The following is a 26,363-nucleotide window of genomic DNA, read 5'->3' as shown; positions in this document are numbered from 1 at the left end:
CCAAGTAAGAAGTCCAGGAAGCAGGTCCTTCCTAGTTGAGCCTTCAGATGAGACCACAGCCCCAGCTTCATGAGACACTGGAGTCAGAGGCACCAAGCTACACAGTACCCTGATTCCTGATACTAAAAAACTGTGAAACAACGTTTTGTTTTGTTTTTATTGAAGTATAGTTGATTTACAATGTTGTGTTAATTTCTGCTGTACAGCAAAGTGATCCAGTTATACATATATATTCTTTTTTATATCCTTTTCCATTATGGTTTATCACAGGATACTGAATAGAGTTCCCTGTGCTATCCAGTAGGACCTTGTCGTTTACCCATTCTATATATAGTAGTTTGCATCTGCTAACCCCAGACTCCGACTCCATCCCTCCCCCAAACCCCATGCCCTTAGGAACACATGACTGTTCTTTATGTCTGTGAGTCTGTTTCCGTCTTATAGATAAGTTCATTTGTGTCCTATTTTAGATTCTGCATATAAGTGATATCATATGGTATTGAAACAATGTTGTTTTAAACTTCTAAATTTTAGAGTAGCTTGTTGTTCAGTAATAGATAAATAATATAAAGACATTCATTATTCGTGGTGTTGCAAAGTTGGAGGCACCCCAGGTGTCCAGCACTGAGGAACTGGATAAGTAAAATGTTGTGGATGTACACAATGGAGCAGTTTTAACAGCAATAGACTAGGTGTTCATTTAGGACCACAGGTAACTTTTAAAAACAATTCTGAGGGCTTCCCTGGTGGCACAGTGGTTAAGTATCCGCCTGCCAATGCAGGGGACACGGGTTCAAGCCCTGGTCCGGGAAGATCCCACATGCCACGGAGCAACTAAGCCCGTGCACCACAGCTACTGAGCCTGCGCTCTAGAGCCCACGAGCCACAACTACTGAGCCTGCAAGCCACAACTACTGAAGCCCGTGCGCCTAGAGCCCATGCTCCGCAACAAGAGAAGCCACCGCAATGAGAAGCCCGTGCTCCGCAATGAAGAGTAGCCCCCGCTCGCCGCAACTAGAGAAAAGTGCGTGTGCAGCATCGAAGACCCAATACAGCCAAAAATAAACAAACAAAAAACAATTCTGAGAGGAAAAAGCAAAAAACAATGAGTTCTATAACACAATTCTATTTATGTATATTAAAAATACATGTACACTATAGCTGATTCACTTTGTTATAAAGCAGAAACTAACACACCGTTGTAAAGCAAATATACTCCAATAAAGATGTTTAAAAAAAAGAGAAAAACACATGTACACATAAGTATAACATCTTGTACTCAGACATATACATAAAAAATGCATGCATTAAACCTAGTAAGATGGCTGTTTATGGGAAAGAAAAGGAGTAATGAATGGGGATAAATGGGAAGAAGTAAATGGATTAATATTAAATGGAGGGGGAGATGGGCCTTACACAAACCAACGATGATAGTGACCCTTGAACTGAAGAATGTGACTGACTCAACCCTATGCCTGATGTGTCCAAAATCAGGGGTTGTGGAATGAAGGGAGGCATAAGAGGTTGGAGGACATATTGAAGTGGGAGAATGCTCAGATTAACCCCAGAAACAAAAAATACCAGCAATAAATTATCCAGTTAGGACATTATAAGGACCATCATTAAAATAATGACAATGGCAATGGAAAAGAGCAGTAAGACTTAAATGACGCTTAACAAAATAAAACTAATAGCACTCAGTGACAGATTGGATGCTTAAAGTGGGCGAGAAAGACTAAGACTAATCAAGAAAGACCAAGGTTTCTAGATTTAGAACTCAGAGAAGGTGACGTTATCAACCTAAATCAAGAACACAGGAAATGGAAAAATCACTTTACATGTATAATCTATCGATGCTCTTTATTCACAGATTCCATGTTTGTGAGTTTACCTACTCACTAAAATTTACTTATAACCCCAAAACAATTTTCTGCAGCACTTCTGCAAGTTGAAATGATCTACATAATTTTCTAACTCGCACCAAAGGAATCCTAGGCAAAATTTCATGACAAAAAAATAGCTAACGATTGCAAATGAACTCACAGATGATAAAGTTACTTTGTTAAAGATGATAAAATTAAAGTCTGCACTTTTCTAATGTCAGCGGGGAACAGGAAATAACTACATAGCAAAGCTTCATATAAAACTGACTATCCAGATATGATATGATGTCTGGAATTTTCTTAAATATAATCTGAGAAGTAGGGGAGGGTAGCTGCGGATGGGGTATAATTGAAATAAAAGTGGCCATGAGTTGTTAATTACTAAAGCTAAGTGATAAGCATATGGGAGTTCATTAGTCTCTCTACATTTATATGCTTAAAATTTTACATAAGATTAAAAATATAAAATTAAAAATTGACTGCACAACTGTAGACCAGAGTTTGGTGAAGACAGGGACCTCTCTTATTCCTAGCTCCTACCACATTTCCTGGCAAATAGTAGGCACTTAACAGATATTATTTGGAGTGAATGAATCATCCAAAATTCTATATTTAACAAATTTCATTTGCTAAAGTTATCTGCTTTGAGAAGTTGGGTATGTTTCAGTAGTTTTTATATTGTTGTCATTAGCAAATCACCACAAACTTAGTAGCCTAAAACAGCACAAATTTATTATCATGCAGTTCTGTAGGTGCAGTACAGGTTTCACGGTGTTAAAATCAAGGTGTCAGCAAGCTGCTTTCCACTCCGGAGGCTCTGGGGAAGAATCCATTTCCTGCTCACTTGGGTTGTTGGAAGGATTTAGTTCCTCATGACTCTAGGATCCAAGTCCCCATTTTCTTTTTTTTTTTGCGGTACGCGGGCCTCTCACTGTTGTGGCCTCTCCCGTTGCGGAGCACAGGCTCTGGACATGCAGGCTCAGCGGCCATGGCTCACGGGCCCAGCCGCTCCGCGGCATGTGGGATCTTCCCGGACTGGGGCACGAACCCGTGTCCCCTGCATCAGCAGGCGGACTCTCAACCACTGCGCCACCAGGGAAGCCCTAAGTCCCCATTTTCTTGCTGGCGGTAAGATGACGGCACTTCCAAGGCTCTACAGGTCACCTCATTCTTTGACTCAAGGATCCTTTTCCTCCATCTTCAAAGCCATTAGTGGCTTTGAATGACTCATGCTGCATCTCTGTGACCCACCCTTCTGGTTTCCTCTTCTACCTTTAAGGACTCGTGTGATTAGACTGTCCTCTATTATCCTAGTGGGCCCAATCTCCCCTTGAAAAGCCCTTAACTTTAACCACATCTACAGAATCCTTTGGACATGTGAGGGATCTATTCACCAGCTTTCCAGGGATTAGGAAGTGGACATCCTTGGGCTGGAGAGGACATTATTCTGCCTACCACTAGCAGCTAGTAAGAATTAGACGCTAATTTCAATAAGAACCAAAAACCTCCCTACCAGCCAACATGAAAATATTACTCAAAGTTATACTAATCTACCAGATTTGGGGGCTGGGGAGAATATAATGTTCAAATAAAGCAGGCTCCAACAAACTGGCAGGGTAGAAGATAATTTAAGTACACAATGAAGCACAGCTTCAAATGACATAGCAAAGATACAGATACTAGAAATGGCTAAAACAGAATCTTTTCCTTTTTTTTGGCAAAGATGTCAAGAACCCAATTTCCAATTTTCATTGTATGAAGATAGTGCTTATAGCCACAAAGCAGAAGAAAATTTAAATGCACAGAGTAACAAATATTCAAAACAGGGCAATAACCATCCACTAGCTGCCCATCCTGCTCAGAATAAAATGCAAAGTCCTTAACCTAGCCTCTAAGACCCTACATGACTTTTGACTAACCATCCAACCTTGTCTATCACTCACCCATCCTTGCTCATTTGGCTCTAGCTCTACTGGACTAGTTACTGGTCCCTGGACACACCAAGCATGCACCCACCTCAGGGCCTTGCATCTGCTGTTCCCTCTGCTTAGAATGCTCTTCCACCAGAGAGTGACAGGACTCCCTCTCTGACTTCCTTTGGGTTTCTATTAAAAGGTCCAATTCACAAGGAGCCTACCCTTACAATCTTGACTAAAATAACACGACATTACTTTTTTCCATTGTACTTGTCACATTCTAACATTAAGTAATATATTAATTTGTTTATTGTCTGTCTTACCCTATGCACAACTAGAATCTATATCTTATTCACTATTGTATCCCTGACACCTAAAACTGTGGCTGGCCACAAGTACACACATATTTGTTGAATAGTCTCTTTGTGCTCTTGGGCACAGTGAGAAATTAATATTATTTGGGGTTTACCAAAACCAAGAAAAATACATTCATTCATGTACGAATTTTACATGACAAAGTATATCTGAAACTCCCAGCTTCCAGAAACTAATTCATGATTTAGTGCTCTGCATAAAAATTCACACACACACAAAAATGGAATTCCCTGGCAGTCCAGTGGTAGGGCCGCACACAGGTTCCATCCCTGGTTCGGGAACTAAGATCCCGCACACAGGGCAGCATGGCCAAAAAAGAAAAGAAAAAAAATAAAAGAAAATTCACTAGACTCCTGGGGCTACAGTTACAGAACTAGTAGCAACAGCAAAAGTAATTACTCAACATGCCCTCAACATGTAATTACTCAACATGCCCTTATAATATTTTCTATTATAAATGGTATTGAAAATGACTGGACTTCCCTGGTGGCGCAGTGGTTAAGAATCTGCCTGCCAATGCAGGGGACATGGGTTCAAGCCCTGGCCCAGGAAGATCCCACAAGCTGCAGAGCAACTAAGCTGGAGCACCACTGCTACTGAGCCTGCACTCTAGAGCCCGCAAGCTACAGCTACTGAAGCCCGCACGTCTAGACCCCATGCTCCGCGACGAGAAGCCACTGCAATGAGAAGCCCGCGTACTGCAACGAAGAGTAGACCCCACTCACCGTAGCTAGAGAAAGCCCATGTGCAGCAACGGAGACCCAACGCAGCAAAAGTAAATTAATAAAATTTTTTTAAAAACTAAAAGTTTAAAAAAAAAAAAGAAAGAAGATGACATATTTTTAAAGTCAGTTTCAAAATAAGTTGTGAATATAAATTTGGGCTCTGCCTATGGGGAAAAAACTGATCTAAACAGGAAAACCTCTGAAATAGCCATTTAAGAAATATGTTTTAAAGACACACATGGATAAAATGCAACTATCCATCAATTAACTTCCTAGTTACCTCCTTCCCGCACATCTCCCAAGTCTGTGTGAGGGCTTCAGCTCCCTCTACCCTTGCCCCCAAACTGCTTGTCTGACTCATATTCATCACTCAAGACTTTGGACTATGCTTTTCATAGTCTATAGTCTACATCACACAAGAAAATATTTGCTGAACCAAAAAAAAAAAATCAACCAATATTAGAAAATGAAAAATGTAATAAAGCACAGCTTATATATTAACTTACACAACCACATAATTTTTAAAGAGATCACAGGAATTGAGGCTACCTCCATTTCCAGCAATGACAGACAGAAAATTCAGAAGAATATTCCCAATGAGGTCAACAAAAATCACTGATGGAGGGTCTGGAAGGGCACTTTCTAAAAGGACCAAAGAGCTAGTAAAATACCGAAGAATTACAAGGCCAAGATTCAAGGCACTAAGAAAACCTAGAGAGGTCAGCCTGACATCTGGAATTGCTTTGGCCTTGGGATGCTTCCTGATCCATAAGCGGTGGCTGGGAATCCAAGCAGTGCTTTTGACAGGGTTGACAATCTAGGGCACAAAAACTGGAGTCCAAGCCTACCAAGGGAGTAAGCCCTAGTACTCCATTCCACACACAGGGTAGAGATCCTCAAGGGGATCCTTACCTTGGAAGTAAGGGGGAGCAGGAAGTAAATCAACAATCTCATGGACTAACAACCCAGCTTTAAGTTCCCTGGGTGGCCAGAAAAATTCTGAAATGGAATTAAGAAGAATCCAAGGCACCCAACAGAAACAGACAATCCCCTCTGAAGAAAGATAAAATCATCCTATCAAACTACTTCTACAACTTTACAAATATAAAAACTAGCAAACAATCAAAAATAGGCACATAAAGAGATAAAACTACATGAACAAGAACCACCATACACCCCTAAAACAAACAAAACTCTCCCAATAATAATATTAATTACCAAGTACAACTATGCCTACTCTACCTATGGCATAAAAGCCAAAGTTTTCAAATCAAAAATTTCTCAAGGACCTGTAAACTATATAAATATAGCAGATATTTCTTTTTAAGAAGTTCTAGAAAAAAATTCTGGAAATGAAAAATACAATAGCCAAATTTTAAAACTTGATTAAAAAAAAATAAGTAAATGAGAAAGAAAGAAAGAAGGAAAGAAAGAAAGAAAACCTCAATGAATGGGTTTAACAGCAGATTAGACTCAGCTGAAGAGAGATTTAGTGACTTGGACATAAAGTCATAAGAAATAACCAAGAATAAAGTATAGAGAGACAACATGATGATGTTGAGAGGCATTTGTTTTCAGATTGGGGTTATTATGAGAAGGTTTATGAAGAAAGATTTATAAACATTTGCATACAAGTCATTTGCAAACATATATTTTCATTTCTCTTCAGTGAATACCTGAAAGTAAAATTGCTAGATGAGAAGAGAGGTGGATATCTGACTTCATAAGAACTTGTCAAAACTTTTCCCAAACTGGTTGTACCATTTTATACACCACAGCAATTTTTTACATAGATTTTATTTTTCAAAGCAGTTTCCAGTTCTCAGCAAAACTGAAGGTATAGAGAATTTCCATATAACCCTTGCCCCCACATATGTATACCCTTCTCCACCATCAATATCCTGCCCCAGAGTAGCATATATGTTAAAAATGATGAACCAACACTGACACATCATTATCACCTAAAGACCCCATAATATACATTAGAGTTCACTACTGCTGTGTAATTTCTATAATCGCTGTAAATTTTGACAAAGGTAATAACATGTATCCTTGATTATAGTATCATACAGAACAGTTTCATTGCCCTAAAAATCCTCTGTGCTCTGTCCATATATCCCTTCCTCCTGCCAAACCCTGGCAACCACTGATCTTTTTACTGTTTCCATAGTTTTACCTTTTCCAAAATATATAGTGGGAATAATACAGTATTGCAGCCTTTTCAGACTGGCTTCTTTACCCACAGCAATTTCTGAAAGTACCAGTTGCTCCACATTCTCACCAACATTCAGTACTATCAGTCTTCTTAATTTTAGCTATTCTAGTTGTGTGTAGTAATAGCTCACTATAGCATTTAATTTGCATTCTCTGATGACTAATCACACTAAAACTCAATGTGCTTATTGGCCATTCATATATCTTTTTAGTGAAGTAGCAATTTAAATCTTTTTTCCATTTTTAATTGGGATATTTGCCTAATTATTTTTAAATTGTAAGAGATCTTTATATATTCAAGAATAAAGTCTTTTGCCAGCTATACGTTTTGGAGACATTTTCTCCCATCTGTGGCTTGACTATTCTTTTTCTGAACTGTCTCTCTTGAAGAGGCAAGATTTTTACTTTTGAAGTAGTCTAACTTATCAAGTTTTTCTTTTTTTGGCTATTGCTTTCTGTATGTTTTCTAAGTTACCTTTGCCTAAAACAAGATTGTGTGTATTTTTCTAATTTTTATGTTATATGTGAAAGTACGAGTCAAAATTTTTTTGTTTTGCTTTGTTTTCCCATATAATCAGCTTTTCCAGCACCATTAGTTTAAAAAGTTTTCCCTTCCCAACTGAATTGTTTTGCTTCTTTTCTCAAAACAAAACAAACAAACAAAAAACAATTGACCAGAGAAGTACAGATCTATTTCTTGGCCCCCTATACTGATCCACTGATTTACTTGTCTATACTTAGGTCAGTACCATGTTATCTTCAAAGCTGTAGCTTTATAGCACACTGTGAAGTGATATAGTGTAAGTATTCCATATGTTCTTCCTTTTCAATTATTTCTTCAGATATTCTAGGTTCTTTGCATTTCCATATATATTTTAGAATCAGCTTGTCAATGTCTATGAAGAAAACAAACCAGCAAAAAATACTCTGGTACAAATGTGATGAACTGACTCTGTAGATCAATCTGGGTAATACTGACATCTTAACAATATTGACTCTTCCAATTCATGAATATGATGTATGTCTACATTTAGGTCTTCTTTGACTTCACTGAGCAATGTTTTTTAGTTATTAATATATAAGCTGTACACATATTTGTTGAATTTACTAAGTATTTCATATCATTTTAAAATGGAATTTTTAAGGTTTTAGTTTCCAATAGTTTGCTACTAGTATATGATTCTTGTACAATCATCTTGCAACGTGCAACCTTGCTAAACTCATTTTTAGTTCAAGTAGCTTTTGTATATTCCTTAGGGTCACCTACATAAACAATTATGTTGCTGGCAAATATAGTTTTACTGTTTCTTTTCTAATCTCTATGTCTTTTATTCTTTGTTTTGCTTTACTGAACTGGCTAGGGCCTCATACAGTAGCAAACAGAAATGCTAAGACCAAACATCCTTGGCTTGTTCCTGATCACAGATGAGGTAAACCTTCAGTCTCTCATCATTAAGTGTAATGTTAGCTACAGGTTCTTCATGGATGCCCTTAACCTAGTTGAAGATGTTTCCTTCTATTCCTAGTTTGCTGAGAGGTTTGTTTTTTTTTCCATGAATAGATGTTGAATTTGGTCAAATGCTTTTTCGACATTTACTGAGACAATCACATGGCTTTTCTAATTTATTTTGTCAATGTGGCATATTATACTGATTTTCAAGTGTTAACAATATTGTATTCCTGAGATAAGTCCCGCCTGGTTATAATGTATTATCCTGTTCTTACATTGCTGGATGAAATTTGCTAACTTTTTTAAGCTTTTTCTCCTGTATTCATGAGAAATATCAGTCTGTAATTTTCTTTTTATGGAATGCCACTGTTAGGTTTTAGTATCAGGGTTATGCTGGCCTCATAAAACAAGTCATCCCATCTGCTTTTGAAATACACTTTATTGAAAAAATATTTGCTTCATGATGTGATGTTGAGCAAAGATAGCAGAATAGTATGCATCATATGAGTGAATACACATACAGATGTTAATATGCAAAAAATAAAAAGAGCAATCCTGGAAGATGAGATTATAGGTGAATACTTTTATTATTAATTTAAATTTTCAAAATGGGAAGGGCATAAAGAAAATGAATGGGAGAAATATTTACTTCAAATTGGCTGTCTCCACCAGGAAATTTCCTGAAAAAAAATAAAATATCAGGAGAGATGGTCTGAGGACAATCTCTAATCCCATTCTGACCATAGGTTTTCTTTTTCTGTTTTGTTTTCTTTTTTTAATGTTTATGTATTTTTGGCTGCATTGGGTCTTTGCTGCTGTGCACGGGCTTTCTCTGGTTGCAGCGAGCAGGGGCTACTCTTCGTTGCGGTGTGCGGGCTTCTCTTGTTGCAGAGCACAGGCTCTAGGCACGCAGGCTTCAGTAGTTGTGGCACATGGGCTCAGTCGATGTGGCTCACAGGCTCTAGAGCACAGGCAGTAGTTGTGGCACATGGGCTTAGTTGCTCTGCAGCATGTGGGATCTTCCTGGACCAGGGCTCGAACCCATGTCCCCTGCATTTCGCAGGCAGATTCTTAACCACTGTGCCACCAGGGAAGTCCCAGGTTTTCTTAATTATTCCTCTCTCTCTCACTTCACTGTAAACAATCAAAGTAAAGAGGATTTGCAACTAGGAAAAACAATCTAAGTGTCTCATTCCTTTTGGACTGTAATAACAAACTAATACAGACTGGGTAACTTATAAACAACAGAAATGTATTTCTCACAGTTCTGGAGGCTGAGAGGCTAGGTCAAGATACCTGCAGATTCAGTATTTGATGAGAGCTGGCTTCTGGGTCACAGAGATTAAGCACCTTTTTGCTATGCTATCCTATGATGGAAGGCAGCAAGGAAGTTTTCTTGGGTATCTTTTATAAGGGCATTAATTCCACTCATGAGGGCTCTGCCCTTATGATCTAATCATCCCCCAAAGACCCCATACCTTCTAACATCATCATCTTAGAGGTTAGGTTTCAAAATACGAGTTTGGGGAGGACATGAACATTCAGACTGTAGCAATGAATTAGACACACTTGCTGCATTATTTAGGGCTCTCCAGAGAAAGAGAACCAACAGGATATAAAGAAATATATACATAGAAAGTAATTTATTATAAGAGATTGGCTCACACAATTACAGAGGCTCAAGGTGGCATTATCTGCCATCTGCAAGCTGGAGGCCCAGGAAAGCCAGCGGTGTAGCTCCAGTCCAAACCCAAGTGCTGAGAAGCAGAAAAGCCCTGGTCCGAGGGCAAAAGCCCAAGAAACCGGAGTGCCAATACCCGGAGACAGAAGGAGATGGATGTCTCAGATTAAGCAAGAGAAAAAATTCACCCCTCCCCCACCTTTTTGTTCTATTCATGCCCTCAATGGACTGGATGATGCTCACCTACAGTGGTGAGTATGATCTTTTTTACAAAGTCTACCTATTCAAACGCTAATTGTTTCCAGAAACACACTCACAGCCACATCCAGAAAAAATGAAATAATGTTTGACATCTGGGCATCCCTCAGCTCAACCTGTCACACAAAATTAACCATCACACTTGCCAAAGACATAAGTTAAGTGTTTAAATACTGGCAAAGGGCACAGAGTCACAGATTCAGTCTCATTAAAAGCATTTAGTCATTAAAAGCATTTAAGCACTATTTGAAATGTTTTACACTTAGAAATTTTTGTTCCATCATAAAAAACAAACAGCATTCTAACACTCACCTAATTTGTTATAATCATTAAAAAGTGAATTCATATTTCAGTACCCCAAAATTTGACATCCATCACGGGTGTGTTACAATTTTAAATAGGAAGACTCAACAAGAAGTTCACATTTGAACAAAGACTTGAAAGAAATAAGGAAGCAAGGGAAAAGTCTTCCAGGGAGAGGGACCAGCACACACAAAGGCCCTGAGGTAGGAACACACCTAGCATACTTAAAGAACAGCAAAGAGGTCAGTGGGGTTAGAATGAAATCTGCAAGAAGGAGAGTAGTAAGAGATGAGCCCAAAAAGATAACAACAAGCCTGAAAGGCCTAAAAGCTGTAACAGATTGATAAATTCAAATTCTTTTTTTTTTAATTATTATTTATTTATTTATTTATTTTTGGCTGTGTTGGGTCTTCGTTTCTGTGCAAGGGCTTTCTCTAGTTGCGGCGAGCGGGGGCCACTCTTCATCGCGGTGCACAAGCCTCTCACTGTTGCAGCCTCTCTTGTTGCGGAGCATAGGCTCCAGATGCGCAGGCTCAGTAGTTGTGGTTCACAGGCCTAGTTGCTCCACGGCATGTGGGATCTTCCCAGACCAGGGCTCGAACCCGTGTCCCCTGTATTAGCAGGCAGATTCTCAACCACTGCGCCACCAGGGAACCCTGATAAATTCAAATTCTCAAAAATAGTTTTTAAAAATGTATCATGGCAAAAACAAACATATACTAAAAGCAAATAAGTCAAAAAGCAAACTTAGAAAAAAAATGTACTTTAAATTAATGTCACAAAGGACTAATCTTTCTAATGTAAAACTGGTCCTAGAAATAGATACAATAAAGGTGCCAAAATGAGAAGGAGCACAGGATATTAGCAAAAAATGTTAACAATTCTAATGTCTTTCAATAGGGGGATGATTAAATATAAACTGATATTGACCTACAACAGAATATAATGCAACTTTTAAAAACAAATGAGAAAGGATGTAGAGCAATCAAAACTCACATACACGGCTGGTGGGAATGTAAAATGAGGGAACCACTGAGGGAAAGTTTGGCAGTTACTCAAAAAGTTAAATACAGAGTTATTATATGACCTAGCAATTTTACTCCTAGACACATACCCGAGAACTGAAAACTACGTCCACACAAAATCTTGTACATGAATGCTCACAGCAGCACTATTCAGAAAGTAGAAACAACCCCAATATTTATCAACTGAATGAATGGGTAAACAAAATGTGGTATATACATACTATGGAATAGTTTTCAGCAATAAAAAGGAATGAAGTACTGGGGCATGCTATAACATGGATGAACCTTGAACACATTACACTAAATAAAAGAAGCCAGATACAAAAGGCCACACATCATATGATTCTATTTATATGAAATGTCCGTAAAGGGCAAACCTATAGAGACAGGAAGCAGATTAGTGGTTACTGGGACAGGAGGGAGGGGGAAATGGGAAATGACTGCTAATGGGTACAGGGGTTCTCTTTGAGGTAATGAAATGATGGAATTAGAGAGCAGTGATAGTTTCCCAACTTTTGTGAACATACTAAAAACCACTTAAATATATACTTTGAAAGGGTAAATTTTGGGGTATTTGAATTATATCTCAATAAAGTTGTTACTTGAAAGACAAAAATGAGAAAGCTCTCTGAATGCTTGTATACAGAAACTGCCAGGATAGATTGCTAACTGGAAAAAGAGGAAAATTCAAAACACTATGTATAACTTCCAACCTTTTATATGAATACAGGGGGAAATAAAAATCTAAATTCGTAATTGAATATATATGCATGAAAAATTTCAGGAAGGATACATATGAAACTAAGAATGAACAGTGGTTACTAGGGAGACAAATGAGAAGGCTGGAGAGATGGGGAACAAGGACAGCCAGGAGATTGTTCATGTACACTTTTACGTGTTTGGTATCTGAACAACATAAATGTATCACCTGTTTGAAAATGAAATTAATCAAGAACTAAAAACAGAGGATTATCATAAATTATAAAATCAAAATTTACTGATTAAAATCTGATGACACTGAAATAAGAATAAACAAAAGCTAAATCATATTGTGGTACGCTGAAAGAGTCACTGACCCCAAGTGAGAAAACCTAGGATCTGTTTCTAAGTTCTCTATTAAACTCACTCTATTAACTTCAAAAAATAACTCCTCTGGGTCTCAGTTTTCTTATTTGTAAATAAGTACATTGGGCAAGATGACCTCTAATGTCAATTCTTGCTGTAACTTTCTATGATGCTCAAAAAAAGGAATTCAAAGCAACGTTTTATTCCTGTGGAAACAAAATTTTAAATCCATTAATTGGGCTATCTTAAGTGCCAAATAATCAAGGAAAAGAGCCAAGACAGGCCAACACTTGAAAGAAACCAAAATTCTACCATGCTGAGTGTGGTGGTTTTTAAAAGATGAAAAATGTTTTAAGCCAACAGATCTTTCTTGTTTAATGTCCTTGCATAATCTTCAGAAGATTTTCATTACACAATCGCCAAAACAAAGTCAACTTTAAAAAGCCAAAATGTTGCTTCGGCTGCCATATTATCACAAGAACTTTCCACCATCTGGGCTGGAAATGTCCTAGAACAAACTACTGTTGGAGCAAGTTATTAATTCATGTGAAGAAAAAAAAGGCGCCATGACCTTGCAGTGCTCTGCTAGGGCAGAGTGGAACACTTGGATAAAGACAAAAGCCTTCATGAAATGGGTGTTAGTGTTGGCTAAGGTCAAAGTCAACGAATATGCAGGAGAAAAAACCATCCTCCTTTGACTTGCTATTGGATAAGAAACTGACAGTACTGTAAATGGAACGTAAGTTTAACAAAAACAACTGACAAGTTCAAAGGATTAAGACCAAAAATTAGAAATATCAATGTCATGCCAACAGGGAGATTCCAAAAGTAAAATGTGAGGAAAGACTACAAAGTGGTACCGTGTATTACAGATACGGTCGACAGCAGTAACGGCTAGTTTTAAAAGTCAACAAAATCGAAGACATGGTAATACTCCTCATTTATAAAAGTATTAACAATGGAACAGAAAGTGCCTGGAGGTTAGGCACCAAGAAATCTGCATTCTAGTATCAGAACTGTCATTCGTTAGTTACCTTTATCAGTCACCTTATCTGTCAGCTTCATCATACATAAAAATTAATGGAGCGGATCAAATAAACTCAAATATCCATTCCATGTTTTTACAGCTTCTCAAAGAACTAATGCTATATATGTAACAGTGCATCAAATGTATAAAATATAGCCACATACCTTCTTGAAATAAAGCTCAACCAAAAAGAGGTTTTAAAAACATTCTAAAAAATCAAAAGTTAAGATGGATTGATAAGGTGGATACATAATAATAAAGCAAATATACCAAAATTGTTATGTGGGTGTCCAAATTGCAATTATGCCAGCTTAAACAAAGAACATTCATAAACAAAGAACAATCAGAGAGAAAGAGCTCTCAAGAACTAGAAATGATTGCTAAACTTTCATCGAAAGTTATGAATGGCTTTTAAATATATGAAATGTTCAGCCTCACTTGTAATGAGTGAATGCATATAAAGATCACAATATGATTTCCATTTTCAGCACACGAAAAATTTTATAATACACAATATTGGCAAGGCTCTGTTAAACGTTTTTGGTGGGACTATAAATGATATACTCCCTTTAGGGAACAAGTTTTTACCGAATTTATTATATTTTTACCAAATTTTAAAGTGGTCACACTTAACTCCAATTCTAAGACTTAAATGAGGACTATATCTGTATATATGCATTAAGTGAATGTATGTATATGTACTACATCCAGACAATGGAGTATTATTCAGTGCTAAAAAGAAATGAGCTACTAAGCCACGAACACAGAGGAACCTTAAATGCATGTTGCTAAGTGAACGAAGCCAATCTAAAAAAGCTACAAACTGTAGGATTCCAACTATATGACACTCCAGAGAAGGTGAAAATATGGAAACAGTAAAAGGATCAGTGGGGTGACCAAGGGTTAAGGGCGTGGGAGGGATGAACAGGCAGAACACACAGGACTTTTAGGGCAGTGAAAGTACACTTATGATACTGTAATGGTGGATACGTGTCATTATGCATTTGTCAAAACCCACTGACTGTACAACACACCAAGAGTGAACCCTAACGTACACTATGACTTGGGTGATAATGATGTACCAATGTAGGTTCATCCACTGTAACAAATGTACCACTGTGGTGAGAAATGTTGATAACAGGGGAGGCTATGCGTGGGAGGAAGGGTATGGGAATACTCTGTACTTCCTGCCCAATTTTGCTGTGAATCTAAAATTGCTCTGAAAAATAAAGCCTTTAATTAAAAAAAAAAAGAAATAGTGTCATATTATTTACAAATACATATAAAGGTAAGATAAGGGTAAAGATTTATATAAACCACCAGAATAGTCAAAAACGAAAAATGACTGTCTCTGGAGAGCAAAGGGATATAGGACAAGGAGATTTGTTCTCATCATAAGCCCTTTATGCTATTTGATTGTCTTCCCAAACCATGTGCATACATACGTTACAATTTAAAATAATTGCATCAGCATTAATGACTAGCATGAGATATCCAAAGGTAATGCAATCTGGATTGTGCCCAAAAAAGAAATCACTCTGTAAAGAATTAACTTATGTAAGTAACACAAAAAATTAAAAAGGAAAAGAAAATCAATTGTTTGACTGTTGGTAGAATTAAAAGTTGTAGTTATTAATATCAAACCACCTCATTCATATTTTGCTATACGTGTATTAATAACAGCAAAAGAAATTAACAAAAGCATCCTGTACCAGTCTTGCTTTCATAAGAGTAAAAATTCTTTGAAGGCAGAGATTCAACATTTTCAGGGCTGAGCTACCTAAGAATCTTGCAAACTGACCTTAGGAAAGTCACTTCCTTTCTCTCTACTTCAGTGCCATTATACATAAAATGAAAATGTATAAAATAAGCTTAATTCCAGTTCTAAAAAATTCAATGATTATACGCCTCTAAATAGTCCACAACTTACAAGGAAACAGGCAAACACAGGCAAAGTGAGAGTCAGGATTCAGGACTCTGCTTTAGCTGCTGCTAATCTCTCACACCTAATGCCAGCCTAGAACCAGTCCTCCAAAGCAGTCAGAGAAGCTCCTCCAAGCAGCCTGACCCAACAGGAACTTACTTCGGTTCCCACACAAACTATTCAGCCTCGTTCTTTTGAATCTCAGACATGCTGCGTCCTATGACCACTATACTTGTTAATGACCAAGTGCTATTACTTTTTACTGAGAAGTTTAGAATAGGAAAATTGACTCAGAAGCAAACATATTATTTTTCTTAAGTACTTAGTATGTGTAAAGCAACACAGTTTTATAATCATAAAGCATTTTAAAATTTATAAAAGCATTTTCGAGTGCATTACTTTGGTCTTCAACGCAATCCTAAGCAACAGAGTAGGCAGTGAGAGCGCTAGACACACCTCATCCCAGGATGAGATGCTCCCTCTCAGCTGCAGGCCCCTCTACTGCAGCTCAGGACATGGTGTATTAAACTAACAACTTGCCTGGCTGTTCCTTCAATGGCTACATGAGTTGATCTCCAAACTCAAGCACTTCAATCTCCACATCTAAACTATTAAACAACTGAACCAGATGTGTTCAAATGTCTTTTCCAAGTGACAGTCTATGATCTACGAACCCCAATTTTAAAATGAGAAAACTGAGGCCTGGAGTGACAATGCTGATGAGTGGTAATGCTAGGATTCAAACACTACCTTCTGGATGCAGAATTAGTGGTGTTTTTTCCTAATACATAATGTCTCCTACACTTCTTGGCAACACTCAATAATGCAATTATGAACAATCTGAGCACAAAGTTTATAATATCAACATTTGTGGTACTGGATATATCTCAGTCAGATTTCTTCAATAAACCTGGTAAAGGCTTACATATTAAAATTTTTTAACCGGGATTTTTTCCCCAGAGGCACCAGAAATCAATTTTCAAACTAATAAGCTATTGTGAACTTAATTCTGTTTTGGTATTTGAAAATGCTATCATCTTTAATTCAGTGCTTGTAATGTCTTAAACATCTAATTCAATCAGAAAGCTACACCAGATATTTACTTTACAGCACCTAAAACTTAAATGCTGTCTTGTTTTAGCTACCCACTCTGCTGAGGCTGGATTTGAGAAGAGTTTGGGTATCAACATGAAGGGCCGTACAAAGACATTTTCCCAACAGTTAGGCCGTTCACTGCCAACGTGGGTCTCTCCAGTTCCTTCACTCTCAAAAACTTGCAGACTTCATAAAGAAACTGTTTATGGCTCTTCAGGTTCTTGAACCACCTACTTCACCATTGCCACCAAAAGTTTTCAATATTCAGATTTTCCAAAGTATAATATCTGAGCCAATACCAACAACTATGGGTCGAATAAATGTGTATTTTATATCATTTTATTACATTTCATAAATCCAGTAAAAATTTTACCAATAAGATTCTTAATCAGTTTCATCCCTCCCCAAATACATCCAAAATGGATTTCAGAGAACTAGCTCTAAAATATATATATTATGTTCTTTTATATCTTAATAAAGAGAACCCTAAACCTAATCAAACATTTAGTCCTTTTAACATTCAAGTCTTTACTCCATCAAACCACATAGCTTCTCCAGCCCTAGTCTCCCACAAACCCTCCACTCTAATCAAACGAATACACTTGTGATTCTCCAAACACATTAGACGCATCCAAGAGGTCCCTATGCAGCTCCTTTCTGCCTCCTTGAAGACCTAGCCGCTGCTCATCACTACAGCTCCCAATGACTGCAGCATGTATCAGTTGTTCCTCTTACTGGGCTATCTTTCTACGCATCTATCCATCTCTAAGCTCTTCCAAAGTCATGCCTTTCTTTGCCCAGGGCCCAGTACCGTAAATACACATAGTTTAGTATATTCATAACATATGTTTTTGTGGATGAACTTAATGAAAAGGAAATTATTATATTGTGAAGGGATCATCTGGGGTACTACTGAGATACAATGCTGACTGTCCATCCCTAAACTAAATGGCTCCAGACTAGTCAGCATTTATAGCTAATTAATATACCATTTCCTTAAATATTGTCAGATGTAATTTCTCAGTGTTTCGGTTTCTAGTAGCCTCTTTCCACTGCTAACGTCTATAAGATACCTAGTGTTTATAATATAATGTACCAACTGCAAGGGGCTTTGAGCCACTATATCCGCAATGGAATATGCCTTAGCACACTACTGTGTTTCCATATAGACCAGGTGATGAGAAACAAACAAAATATTTAAGCACGTTAATAGGCTGTGCTCCCACGGATTTACTCATTCAACAAATATTTTTTGAGTCTTCCACTTGCCAGGCTAACCTGAGTACTAAGGGGACGGCAGTGAGCAAAACAAATGTTAACGCAGGAAGAGCCCTTGTTTTCATGTAGCTTTCATTCCAATTTCTTTGAGAAATAACAGGTAATATGAAAAGCAGTGATATGAGCTTCCCTAGTGGCACAGTGGTTAAGAATCTGCCTGCCAGTGCAGGGGACACGGGTTCGAGCCCTGGCCCGGGAAAATCCCACATGCCACAGAGCAACTAAGTCCATGCGCCACAACTACTGAGCCTGCACTCTAGAGCCCACAAGCCACAACTACTGAGCCCGACTACTGCAACTACTGAAGCCCACGCGCCTAGAGCTCGAGCCCCACAACAAGAGAAGCCACCGCAATGAGAAGCCCGCGCACCGCAACGAAGAGCAGCCCCTGCTCGCTGTAGCTAAAGAAAGCCCGCGCATAGCAACGAAGACCCAATGCAGCCAAAAATGAATAAATTAATTAATTAAAAGCAGTGATAAGTATTAGGACAAAAAAATAAAGCATGATAAAAGGACAGAAAGGGACTTCCCTGGTGGTCCAAAGGCTAGGACTCCACACTCCCAATGCAGGGGCCCAGGTTCATTCCCTGGTCAGGGAACTAGATCCCACATGCTGCAACTAAGGATCCCGCATGCTGCAACTAAGACCAGGCACAGCCAAATAAATAAATAATTTTTTTTTTTTTTATGGACAGAAAATGAGAAGCGTGCTATTTTAGGGTAGTCAGAGCGGCTGTTTCTAAGAAGCAGAACTTTGAGCAGAAGGAAGCTTGAAGGAGGTCAGGACAAGAGCCATGCAGATGTCTGAAGAGAGATATGCAAGGCAGCAGAAGGAAGGTCGAAGGCCTTGAAGACAGCAGTGGGTTGGCATGTTCCAAATTAGCAAGGACACCAGCATTATTGAAGCAGAATGAGTAACATGGACAAGGTCAGCAGATGACATCAGATACCCCGGCACTGAAGCAGCAAAGTCCCACTACACAGACATACACACACTCCTGGAAAAGGCGGTGAAGGCAATCCAGTTTGAATATGGTATCTTTATCAATATATAACATGAAAAAACTAAAGTTTCTTAAATTATAGAATTAAAAAATCTGCCCATCAGTGCCAGGCTGAGAATTAAGCCGTCCCAATCCTCCTTACTGAGTTCACAGGTTGATAAAGGAGAAGACACATAAATGGATCTCAGAGGAAGAGGCTGGAGCCCACAGAAAGGCCCACTCTAAGCAGACCTCTCACGACGTGTCCAGAGTGAGGGCACAGAGGCAAGGAGTAGGGCCTGTTCTTGACAATGGCATCACTGTAAACAGCTAAGAGTGATAGCTTTGACAAAAACAATAGCAACCAACAGAGACAAAAAGACAAGGAAAGACATCCAGTTCAAGTTCTCAAAATAAACTCTATTTCATAATAAAAAAGAATCATAAGCAGTCCTCAAAATGTAAGTATTAGGCCCATACAAGCTGCTTATGCTGCTAGGGCCCCACCTAAACTCCATCACTGGGAAGAATCACGGGGTCTCGTTCAACCTTCACGGTAACACTGAAAGAAGCAAACCAGTGTCACAAATTCTAAGTGTGTGCTTTCAACCCTGGCCTGCCGACCATGTTCCATTACACTCTCCATTAGTGTCTTGAGGGTCATACCTTTATCGTACCTTATTCCTCTCTCATTCAACTCCTTGAGATCAAGAAGGTATAACAATTAAAGACAAGGTTTTACTTTTGGAAGACATTTCAATTCTACTGGATCAACCCAATATATACTAAAAAATGTCAAGTCACAAGACGGTGCCTGACTTAATCTTTCTTTTAAATACATATATAAACGCTGAGAGGTGTGGTGTTAAGGAAGGATTCCTGGAAGGTGTGTAATTTGAATCTGTCTTTGGAGACTAACACCTCAGAGAATTAATATTTTATCAAGAAATCCAAACTGAGAAGCAGTATCCACTTACTACTTAAAGGTCCATTTTCATTACAAATGAATTCCTACAAATTCTGGGAGTTTAAGCTTCCACAGTTGATCCTGTTCTCTTAATGATGAAGTATCAGTTAAAATGTATAGATTTCTAAATGTCTATCTACCTCTGTTCTTGGTAATCATTTGCTTTCAATATTAATAGAGTGATTTCATAGTCTCAAACAAAACGTTTAAGCTAGTTTTGCATTACCCACGATGGCGATTAAAATTAGTTTCCTCTTGCTGTTCACCCGCTAATGTAGCACTGGCATGCCAACGTTAAACTTCAACGTTTATAGCGAGACTGATGATAGTCAGGTGTGTCTAGACCATCCTCAGTTTTCACAGGTTAACATTCCTCCTTAAATTATAAGCTGATCGGTAACACTGCACTATGGTTATAGTAGATGAAACATTTAAAGAGTAGGTTGGTTTCACATGGAAACTGTTACCAAGACAAACCTTTTTGTAGGATGGAGTTCCAAGAACATTAAATCATAAGAAATTGTTTCAGCAGCTGGTTAAAGCTGAGTGTACATAATACAAGACATCTGGTTGTCTGTGCATTTTCAGTTCATTTAAAAAGTATAAACACATAAAACACTAAAATGTTTGATTTATTACAACACTGCTTCCTCCCCAAGAGTGTTTAAGTGGCTGGTCTATTTATTGTATTCACAGCTTATTTACTATCTAAAGGGATTTATCATTTCCATCCCCCTTAACTTTACCATGACATTTTATCAACAACAACAACAACAAAAGGCACTCATTCAGGATATATACAAAATTGCTGCTATTTGGTAACAACAAATGTAATAGAGGTAGTGCTACTTTTGAAATTAAATCAGGAACACATGAAGCACCACACATACTGTGATATGCAAATAGCAGGCAATATATGTGTTCCCCTTCCCACATCTGACCATAAGTAACAGAAAGCTAATAGCCACAGTGGCTTAACCAAAATAACTGTTTGCTCTTTGCACATAAGGAGAAATCCAAAGATAAGCCATCTAGGGTTGGTGTAATGGTTCTATAACTTTATCAGTATCCCACACTGCTGGGACGCTGTTCTTCGTGTGTGGCGCCCATCTTCATAGTTTCAACATGGCCCAAACACTGCCTCCACATCCAGGAAGGAAGAGAAGGGCCAAGGGCAACGGGCTGAAGGTACGTGCTCTGCAAGTTCATGACTTCTGCTTACGTGTAATTGGCTCAAACTGTGTCACAGAGCCATATTTAGTTCCCAAAGTGCCTGAAAACTAAGCTGGGCACACCCTGCCCCCAACAATATTGGAGAGGAAAGGGAGAAAGGATACCAGGCATGCAAAGACCTGTGTCTGTCACAAGAGTTCAACTTGCCTGGGACATTTTTCCCGTGCCCGTCCCTGTCAGTGATTCCTCAGTTGTCTCAGCCCTACCTTCCAGGCTGCACGTCACCAGACCAAGTCACAACAGGCTTTGGTGGCTCTCATTCCTAAATCTATATTACAATTTTGGATGCTGCACTTGTGCACAACAGAGGCCAGGAGCCTGTTTTCTCACAAATACCTGTCTTTCCTTTTTGGGCCACAGGCAAGTGGTACATTTCCAACGATATCCCCACAAAGACTGAGATTCTGTGATGATAAATCTTAAAAATCTACTTTTTTATTTCAAAAAATAATTCCTTTAAAATATGCATTCTCGGGAATTCCCTGGTGGTCCAGTGGTTAGGACTCCAAGCTTCCACTGCAAGGGGCATGGGTTTGATCCGTGGTCGGGGAACTCAGATCCTGCATGCTGTGCAGTGTGGCCAAAAATTAAAAAATAAATAAAATAAAATATGCATTCTCGATGGGGGGGTCGAGATCACCCTCAAGAGGGTGAAAATTGGTTCTTAAGAGGTGAAAAACTTCATAGATATTATGATGATGTGTGGCCCTCAAAAAGGCCAGAGCACAATACACAGATATTCAGTGTATCTGGAGTATTCAAATTTCATTAGGACTTCAGAGAGGCAATTAAGAAAAAAAGGTTGAGAGTAACTGCTTTAAAAGTAACAGACATTTTGAATCACACAGAGACTGCATTCAGCTGTAGTGACAGAAATCAAGTTGTAACAGTGTAAACAAATAAGGGTCTAGTTTTCTCACATGAGAATTCCAAGGGTGGGGTATGGGGAAGGGGGAGGAGGTGTAGTAGTTGATGACTTTGGTTCAGCAGCTCAATGACATCAAAGCAGAATTTTCTCTGAGTCTCTTAGCTCTTGGTGCCAAGATGTTCAACACAACTCTAAAGAGACCCTGTCCACATTCCAGAAAGCAGGAAAGTGGGCTCTCACAAACAAAAATATACGTATGCCTCCTAGACGAGTCAGGTCCCCTTAAAAAGCTGCACCCATAAGTTTCATTTGAGGACTTCCCCCCCACATCTCACTGACCACACATAGCTTCAAGAAAGGCTAGAAATGGAAATCTGACCTCTCCAAAAAAGGCCAGATACAGCAATAAAATCAGGAAGCAAGGAAGAAGGGGAGAACAAATAACGGGTGGAAAACTAGCTGCATCTACCACATATTTACTAGATTTAACTGTTTCCCTCTCAAACCCTTGTTTACAGAGATTAATTCTGTGCCTATCATATGCTCAGTATTGCTAAAGAGCTTATTTTCCCCTCAACAACATAAAATTCTTGTGTTGATGACAGGTCGTCAGAGTCTAAATATTAGGCAAGAGAGATAGAAGAAGCCCATGGATGTACACGGAGGCATACATAAAAAGCATACATGAAAGTACTACACCACAACCCACAAACTCTTCAACATGATCAATTACCATCTTCAATATACAAAGAAGATAAAACTAATCCTGGCTTAGCCAGAACTTACAAGAGTGGAATATCAGTGATTAACTGCATCAAACAGCACAGCAATTCTTCCAAAAGATCTTCTGAGTCAGAACCTGGTAAGACACATAAAACGTTTTTGAACACAGTGTAAAACAGAATTCGGTTGTTCAGCTCATAATTTGTTTTTTTTTTTTGGCCACGCCATGCGGCATGCAGCTCCCCAATCCAGGATCGAACACGGGCCCCCTGCAGTGGAAGCACAGAGTCTTAACCAGTGGACCACCAGGGAAGTCCCTAGAATTCAGTTATTCAGAAGTTTAGTTTTCATTCCTAATGAAAATAAGAATATTACAGAAACTCGAACACTAATGTTGACCTCTGAATAAAATCTATGTCATGAAGCAAGTCAGCATCTATTATAATCTTCATCTAGTAGAGGAACTGTTTTTTTTTTTTTTTTTTGTGGTACGCGGGCCTCTCACTGCTGTGGCCTCTCCCGTTGCGGAGCGCAGGCTCAGCGGCCATGGCTCACGGGCCCAGCCGCTCCACGGCATGTGGGATCTTCCTGGACCAGGGCACGAACCCGTGTCCCCTGCATCAGCAGGCGGACTCTCAACCATTGCGCCACCAGGGAAGCCCTAGTAGAGGAATTTTGATCACCAGCTATTTATTCTATCTCTTTTAATGCTTGAAGGTTAACTATGGCTTCTGTAGGCCAGTAGTTTTCAAGTTTCTTATACCGTACTACGTTTTTTCAAATAAAATCTGATACTAAAGTCAAATAGATAAAAATTCAAGCTGCTCCAGCTGCTCTGTTTGAATCAGGAATAGACTATCTGCACCTTCTCCCCCAACGAATATCTGACCTAACCCTTGATCTCCTTGATGAGCCTCAAAGTGCCTTCTCTGAACCCATGGAGCCCCACCAATCACAGAATGAAACCCGCTAAGAGGCCAACCACCTCTTTACAAAGAGCCAAAGACAAAATGGCTTTCCCAAGTCACAGAATAAGTAAGCAGCGAAGGTAGGTTACAAATTACTGTTCCAATAGAAATGCTCCTCTGTCCCAAACTTCTCTAGGCCAAGTGACCTTCTAACTTCCAAAGCCAATCAGGATCTCACATGGCTCCTGGCTTTGGACATTATTGACACCTACTCCTTCATGAAGTTCTTTCTTCTCTCAGTCCCTATGCCTTCTTTCTAACCTACTACTTTTCCTATTCATTCCCAGTATCTGCTACCTCAGAATGCCTTTCAACATTGACATGTTCCCCCAGAATTCCACCACCGGTTTCTTCTCTTCATGTCTCACTCCCTGTGTTCTCCCTTCATCAACCGTCACTTACACACTGGTGATTGCTAAGTCTATGGTTTTCCTCTCAGCCTCTCCACTGCACGTCATATTTTTATATCTACTTACCTCCCGGCCACCTCCACCTAGATACTTCACTGGTACCTCAACCTCAACACACTCAAAACTGAACTCCTCTTTCCCAACACTTCAAATCCAGTTCTTTATTCTTTATTGTCCTTTTTGGTGACTACATCAGTAACCCAAGCCCCAAACCCAGATGATTCTCTCCTACTCATCTTTTTATAACCAATCAATCTCTAGGTCCTCTCAATTACACAGTCTGCCCCTCTGATATTTCCTCTTTCCTTAACTCCTTGTCATTCTTTCGTTCATTATGTCATCATTTTAAACAAATTTACTAAATTAAAACTCATTCTGGAACTTCTTTAAACCTTCTTAACTAGTATTCCTACCTCTAATTTTACTCCTCTCCAATCCAAACCCCAGATCGCTATCAGAGGGAGCTAACTAAATTCCATCCTTTCATTCTCCTGGCTTAGAGCTTGTCAATTGCTTTAAGCTGATTACTACACATCAGAAAAAACTCAAAGCCCCAGACTACAGTATGTCAGACCCTGCAAGATACAAGCCCTGAATCCCTTTCTATTTTTATCTCCCACCATTACTCCCTTCGTGATTTATATTCCTGCAGTGCCAAGCTGCCTAATACATGCCGTATCATGCCTCCCACAATTACATTCTCTCTTCCTGGAATGCCCAAAAAACCTGATTTTGTTTTTTTTTTTTAAAGCCCAACTTTATCTACCTGAACCATCCTCAGTCTTCATCTCCTCCATAAAATCCAACTCTCTTGCCTCACCCTGAATAAAAATAATCATCTACACAGCACCTATGCCTTGTGCATCTGTCTGTTATTATAAATGTTGGTTGCAATATCTTAGTTTCTGACTACATGTAAAGCTGGCCCCTATTAGACTTTGTCCTTCTTCAGGGTGATGACTGACAAAGAACTTGGCACATGATACACACTCAATACGTGTTCACTGAAGTGAACACAGGTGTCTAAGTCCAAATCTAGTAGTTACTTCCAAAACATCAAAGCACTTGGAATCCCAAAACAAAGTTTAGCAATTCTGTTTTTCTAGACCACAGTATCTCCTGGTATCATTAGAAAGTATGAAGAAATTCCTTCCTGCCTCGCCAAAAATAGAACTGGCACAGTAGCCCTCTGAGAGGTCAGTGCAAAGCTCGAAGAGATTACTCTTTCACGCTGAAGACACGAATCAATGCTAAAAAGAATACACAGCAAGAATCAAGTTCAATAACCACATTAAATCTCATTCTAGAAGTGGTAGGCTTATAGCTCAACTAGTGAAGAAAGTCAGGAGAAGATATAACTAAATCTCTCTCTGCCAAAGCTGTCCAACAGGATCACCTTACAATGCAGCGGACGCGGGTTCGATCCCTGGTCAGGGAATTAAGATCCCACATGCCGCCGGGCAACTAAAGCCCGTGTGCCACAACTACTGAGCTCTCGCACCTCTACTAGAGCCCACGTGCCGCAAACTACAGAGCCCTCACGCTCTGGAACGTGTGCGCCACAACTAGAGAAGAGAAAACCCACACACCACCACTAGAGAGACGCCCACACACCACAACAAAGAGCCCGCACACTGCAACAATAAAAGATCCCACGTGCCACAACTAAGACCCGACGCAGCCTTAAATAAATAAATAAATAATAAATACATCTTAAAAAAAAAAAAAAAAAGCTGTCCAACATAACCCAAACGAGTTAACAACCGATTCCAACAAGTTGGTTTGTTGGCATATAATACATAATACTTATTTTCTTAACTGTCATTCCTTGGCTTACCCCAGAGAATGTGGTGACCCAGACCCAGCAAGAACATTTAAAGTCACTCACTGATTCCCTAGAGAACATTTTAGACCAAATAAATTAGCCAGTTTAATAATATACCCCTGGTTCAGCCAAGCAGCCAGCACAAGGTTTTTTTTTTAATATTTATT

The 26,363-nt window shown here is 39.0% G+C and overlaps 1 protein-coding gene across 1 annotated transcript in view; it reads right to left on the bottom strand.

Moving 5' to 3' along the window:
* The window catches only part of DYM (dymeclin), a 382,373-nt gene that overhangs the window by 284,338 nt on the left and 71,672 nt on the right, over positions 1-26,363 (bottom strand). Inside the window, 1 exon segment of the mRNA XM_032653952.1 lies at positions 23,057-23,129. Coding sequence (XP_032509843.1) covers positions 23,057-23,129 — 73 coding nt within the window.

The sequence above is a fragment of the Phocoena sinus genome, chromosome 14 (genome assembly GCF_008692025.1).
Source record: "Phocoena sinus isolate mPhoSin1 chromosome 14, mPhoSin1.pri, whole genome shotgun sequence".
In the NCBI taxonomy this organism is placed as follows: Eukaryota; Metazoa; Chordata; class Mammalia; order Artiodactyla; family Phocoenidae; genus Phocoena; species Phocoena sinus.
Note: the sequence above shows the minus strand (reverse complement) of the source record. Positions and strands in the feature narration are given on the sequence as shown.